Here is a 6,119-nt window from a genome sequence, read left to right on the forward strand (position 1 = left end):
ACAATGCCTACCTACCTTTTGTTGAAAATTTTGTTGGCATGAAATTTTAAAAATAAGAATAGACAGGCTGGTGAGATGGCTCAGTGGGTAAGAGCTCCCGACTGCTCTTCCAAAGGTCCGGAGTTCAAATCCCAGCAACCACATGGTGGCTCACAACCATCTGTAACAAGATCTGATGCCCTCTTCTGGAGTGTCTGAAGACAGCTACAGTGTGCTTACATATAATTAATAAATAAATAAATAAATAAATAAATAAATAAATAAATAAATCTTTAAAAATAAGAATAGATGAAAGAGCAGAATATGAAATCATTAAGTAGAAATGGTACATGAAGGACTGGGAACAGCCATCCTTCTAGACTGAACTGTAAAGACGATGGAGAAAGCTCCTACAGTCTCAGCACAGCAGGATGGAGATGGGAGGATCCTGATGTGAAAGGCTCACTTGGGTTATTGTAATAAAACTGAAACACAAAAAGGAGACTGGAGAGGTAGCTCAGTTATGTGGTTAAGGGCACTGGCCACTCTTCCAGAGAACCAGGGTTCAATTACCAGCACCCATATAATGCCTCACAGTCATCTGTAGCTCCAGTTCCAAGATTCTAACACTGTCTTATGGCCTCAGGGAACACTGCACATATGTTGTAGTATACGTGTATATGTAGGCAAAACACACAGAAAAAACGCATTTTTTCTTTGAAAAGGAAGGAGTCCTCCAGGCGGTGTAGTCATTTAAGGTTCTGATGTCAGGGCATGGAGAGGAAGGTGGACCTGGAGGTGAGGGGCTTGTGCTCTGGTTTGAAATCTGTTCATGGCCTTTCCATTATTGATCTTGTTTCTGTCATTCCATCCTGGCAGGTCTTAGAGCCTTCTTTTCGCCAGGCCTTCCCCAATACCAACCGGTGGTTCCTTACCTGCATTAACCAGCCCCAGTTCAGGGCTATCTTGGGGGAGGTGAAGCTGTGTGAAAAGATGGCCCAGTTTGATGGTAAGTCTGAAGAGACTGGGCATGTGATAGGGTCAGGGTCCAGTTCGCTCCCGTCAGCCCCTTGACTTGCATAGCCTTGTTCAACCAGAGAACATGGGGGTCACCCAGTAACTGACGTTTACATCAAACTGCAGTGCTGTACGACGATGTGTGTTGCTCCTTGGGCTGTCCGAGCAATCACTTTTTCCCTGCTTGCTGCTGGGTTTGGGAGAAAAAAGAAAAGCTGTATATTTACTTTCTTCTTCCCTCCTTTGTCAGCTAAGAAGTTTGCAGAGAGCCAGCCTAAAAAAGATACCCCAAGGAAAGAGAAGGGTTCACGAGAGGAGAAACAGAAACCCCAGGCTGAGCGGAAGGAGGAAAAAAAGGCAGCTGCCCCAGCTCCCGAGGAAGAGATGGATGAGTGTGAGCAGGCACTGGCTGCTGAGCCCAAGGCCAAGGACCCTTTCGCTCACCTGCCCAAGAGGTAATCTGTTGAGATTCTCACATATATCTAGGGCTACGATTTTAGGTTGTTATAATACTGATGGGTAAAATAGTCCAGGTCTCATGTGTCCAGGTTGTGCTGAGGGTCTGAGCTTAGTTCCTCATGAACTTTACCCACTGAGCCATGTCCTCAGCCTCTTGGATGTTTCTAACAGGACGACAAAAGCATGTTTAAAGTGGAGTATGTGGGGTTGTTTTTTTTTTTTTTTCCAGATAGGGTTTTCCTGTGGCTCACAGTCTGTAGGCCTGCCTGTGCCTCCCAAGCACGGTGCATCATGGTCCGGGCCACCATGCCTTACTTTGTTTTGTTATTGTGCAGACTGGGCTGCCTTGGACCTGGACCTTCTGCCCTTGCACCTCAAGTACTAGCATTACAGGTGTGCCCCCAAAGTCTAGCATCTCTGTCCTCCCCAAAGCCGCCTTCTGTACTCTATACTGGTCTGTTTCATAATACTTTTTCATTGCTGAGGGACACTGAGGAAAAACAACTCAAGGGATGGATTATTCTGTCTCATCGTTGGATGGCGTCCAGGCACAGTTGGGAATCAGAGAGACATGAAAGCTGGGGTCCACTCATATAGCCTGATCAAGTTGACTACAGAGCAGCCATTTCAGGCAGTTTTGACCCACCCACACTTTGTGATGTTTTAAGTGATGCCTTGTAAGCCAGCATGCAGAGTACCCTGACTGTAGAGTTGGAAACTGCAGCAAGGGTTATACCGAAGGCCGGGGCTTCTGTCTGAGAGCCCTGATTGCTAGTTTTTAGCTTTGTTTGCTTTTTTGGTCTGAGACCAAGAAGATTTCAGATGTGGCTTTCCTGCTTTTCTTTTTTGAGGGGTGGGGAGTGGACTTGAGACAGAGTTTCTCTGTGTATAACTGGCTGTCCTGAAACTGATTCTGATAACCAGGGTGACCTTGAACTTAGAGATCCTCCTGCTTCTGATCCCCGGGTGCGGGAACTCAAGGAATGCACTGCCACCGCTCAGCTGTAGTTGCTATTTAAGTTGTATGTGTGCATGGAAGATTTGGAGGGTGCTGGGCATGGAACCTGGGTTCATTTAAGACAATTGCTCAGCCTCTCAGGACATCTGTAGCCCTGCTCTGAGTTTTGAACTCAAATTGCTAACCTTGCACCAGGATAGATTTATGAGCAAAGTTTTGTTACGTAAAATATAAATCTACAGTGTATCTAACATATGCTGTTGTAATCTAGACACTTCTTACACATAGTGAGTTGATCTATATTATGGACAGGAAATAAAGCGAAATAAAACAAAATCTTTGAACACCTTTGCTCTTTATGCCTTTTCTCCTTAAATTTTTTTTTTTTTTTTTTTTTTTGGAGGGTTGTCATATTTAGCAAAATAAGTGTAGTAGTCACCCCACTCTACCCCATTTGGGTGCTGGTTTGGAACCCAGTGCCTTGACCCAACTCCGGGGTCACCTGCTACTGAACCACATTCCTAGCCCCGGTACTCTTAGATAGGCTATTACAGTCTTTTTTTTTTTTTTTTTTTTTGGAGACAGGGTTTCTCTGTAGACCAGGCTGCTATAAAACTCAGAGCTCTGCCTGCCTCTGCTTTGCTTTCTGACTGCTGGTATTAAAGGCATGAGCCACAATGCCTACCTACCTTTTGTTGAAAATTTTGTTGGCATGAAATTTTAAAAATAAGAATAGACAGGCTGGTGAGATGGCTCAGTGGGTAAGAGCNAAATCAGCCTGCCTCTGCCTCCCCAGTGCTGGGATTAAAGGCGTGTACCACCACGCCCGACTCTATTTTTTAATGTTACACGATGGGATGCAGAAAGTCTTTTTCCCTTAGGATTTTTGTTTGCTGTTGGTTTGTGGAAGTTCTTTTTTTCCTTTTAAAAGATTTATTTTATGTATGTGAGAACACTGTCACTGTCTTCAGACACACCAGAAGAGGGCATCAGCTCTCATTACAGATGGTGCCATCATGTGGGTTGCTGGGAATTGAACTCAGGACCTCTGGAAGAGCAGTCAGTGCTCTTAACCAGAGCCATCTCTCCAGCCCTGGGTTTTCTTTTGTGGACAGATTCTAATATATCAAAGGTTGGTCTCAGCTGTGTAGCTAAGAAGTGACCTTAATTCCTGAGCCTCCTTGGCTCAGTCCCAAGTTTTAGATTTCTGACATGTGCTACCACAATTCCCTTCCCTTAGGACAACTCTGGCTGTCCTGAAACTTACTTTATAGACCAGGCTGGCCTCAAACTCAGAAATCTGCCTGCTTTTGCCTCCTGAGTGCTGGGATTAAAGGCATGTGCCACCACTGCCTGGCTTCCTTTAGGATTTTTAATGTCTTAAACTATCATTTGTTCAAGGTTTCATTCTGGTCATGTTTATTGTTTTGTGGTTTTAGAGTGTTTATTGAACTTGGAGGTTCACGCATGCTTATTAAAGTGCAGTCCTAGCTTTTTGAGACGGCATCTTGTCCCTGTGCTGAAATTACAGATGCAGACCATACCTGATCTGAAGAAATTTCCAGTCATTTTGGCTGGAAGGAGGAGGGTTTGAGGCCTTCAGACCCCTCAGATGAGTTGTTTCCTGGACATTTGCAGACCAATCTGGCACCTGTGGTTAAAGAGCAGACTTCTGTCTTTGCTACACAGTAATCTTGGAAAAGTTTTACCATTTAACCTCAGCTGTGAAGTGAGAGAAAGGTAACAATATAACTCAGGAGTTAAAAAGATTGAGTACAAGAGATCTTTCAACTGTAGCTTTTGAGTCAGGGTCTTGTGTAGCTGGAGCTGGCCTTGGAGCTTGGTGTGTATCTGAGGATGATGACCTTGGACACCTGATCCTTTTTTTTTTTTTTTTTTGGTTTTTCGAGACAGGGTTTTTCTGTGTAGCCCTGGCTGTCCTGGAACTCAATTGGTAGACCAGGCTGGCCTCGAACTCAGAAATCCGCCTGCCTCTGCCTCCCGAGTGCTGGGATTAAAGGCGTGCGCCACCATGCCCGGCTCACCTGATCCTTTTGTTGCTACCTCCCAAGCACTGAGTATGGCACAACCGTCATAACAGCACTTATGCTATGAACTACTCCGCTAATTCATTTTATTTAACAGGTTTTGGTAGGTTGTAGCAGTCATGCAGTACAAGATTTAGCTGCTAAAATTTCTTTTCACATAGGATTCCAGGCAGATTTTGAACCCATGATACTCAGTTTCTCCAATGGTAGGATTGTGGTGTGTTCTACCTCACCTGGTAAGAATTATCCCTAGCATGTCACAGGGTTAAATTGTTACACACAGAACTCACTAAATGGCTGCATCTTTGAAAACAAAGGCCAAAGGACAGGACATGAAGTATTATCCCACTTAACTGAGACTAAAGATTTTCTTCTGTCAGTGTTCAGTTTCTATAGATTTATTTCTATTTATTTCTATTTTCTATGTACCATGTGCATGCCTAGTGCCTGAGGAGATCAGAAGAGGGTAGAAGGCACATCCGCTGGAACTGGAGTTACGAACCAATTTATAATTGGTGGAGAGAAAAAATAGGACCCGAGCCACGGGGAAGTAATTCCTCCTGTGCCTTTGCTGCCTAGCTTTCTTGGCAGCTGACCTGGAGTGTCAGGTTACTTTGAAGATAACCTGGACCTAAGAGCTTTTCAGTATGTAAACTTGTTAGTGGACAAAGAAGAACTAGAGGATCTGGGTGTAAATAAAGATTTGAGGTGGCTGTTCTCCGAATTCTGGTTCCAGCCTGTAACCTGAGAAGGCCTGTATGGTGTTCAGACTTGAACCTTGACTTGTGGCTCCTGGTGAATGTCCAGTAAGTAGAGGCCAGAGAAAAACAGACTACCTTGCTCTTAGCCACCACCTGGGGGCAGCAGTCACCTGTGTCCTCCTTGCTGGGCTCACTGGATGCTTTGAGTCTTGGCTTTCACAGGGACTATTAACAAGATCCTGCCTCAAAAAGCTAGGACTGGTGGTGTAACTAGAATGTATAGCACTTTGTCCAAGTGTGTGTGAACCTCCACCTCCAAGTTTAATACCCAACACTCTAAAAAATACGTTTATATAACCACAGAACAACAAACATGACCAGAATGAAACCTTGAACAAATGATAAATTGCTTGTTTCAACTTTATGACATTAAAAGTTTTGGCTCACCGGATGCTCTGAGTCTTGTCTATGTATGTCAAGACACAGAGAAATGTCTTAGCTCTTCGTGTCATGCTTCTTCTCTTTACTCATGCTATTAGTGCCTGCCATTGCATTACATTACAGGGACCACTTCGTCATACCGGTAAGTACTAACTGAAAACGCCACTGGCCTAGAAATGCTTGGCAGTCTCGGTAGGGCTTGCTCCTTATGGAGCTCCTATGTTTTCTTCTCTCTTTAGTACCTTTGTGTTGGATGAGTTTAAGCGTAAGTACTCCAATGAGGACACCCTCTCTGTGGCACTGCCATACTTCTGGGAGCACTTTGATAAAGATGGCTGGTCCCTGTGGTATGCTGAGTACCGCTTCCCTGAAGAGCTCACCCAGACCTTCATGAGTTGCAACCTCATCACTGGGATGTTCCAGCGACTGGACAAGCTGAGGAAGAATGCCTTTGCTAGTGTTATCCTCTTTGGAACCAACAACAGCAGCTCCATTTCTGGTGTTTGGGTCTTCCGA

The 6,119-nt window shown here is 44.6% G+C and overlaps 1 protein-coding gene across 1 annotated transcript in view; it reads left to right on the plus strand.

Moving 5' to 3' along the window:
* Positions 1-6,119, plus strand: part of Eef1g (eukaryotic translation elongation factor 1 gamma) — an 11,096-nt gene that overhangs the window by 4,657 nt on the left and 320 nt on the right. Inside the window, exons 6-8 of the mRNA XM_021199092.2 lie at positions 859-988; positions 1,247-1,451; positions 5,843-6,118. Coding sequence (XP_021054751.1) covers positions 859-988; positions 1,247-1,451; positions 5,843-6,118 — 611 coding nt within the window. The remainder of the gene's footprint in view (positions 1-858; positions 989-1,246; positions 1,452-5,842; position 6,119) is intronic.

The sequence above is a fragment of the Mus pahari genome, chromosome 1 (assembly GCF_900095145.1).
Source record: "Mus pahari chromosome 1, PAHARI_EIJ_v1.1, whole genome shotgun sequence".
Classification (NCBI taxonomy): domain Eukaryota; kingdom Metazoa; phylum Chordata; class Mammalia; order Rodentia; family Muridae; genus Mus; species Mus pahari.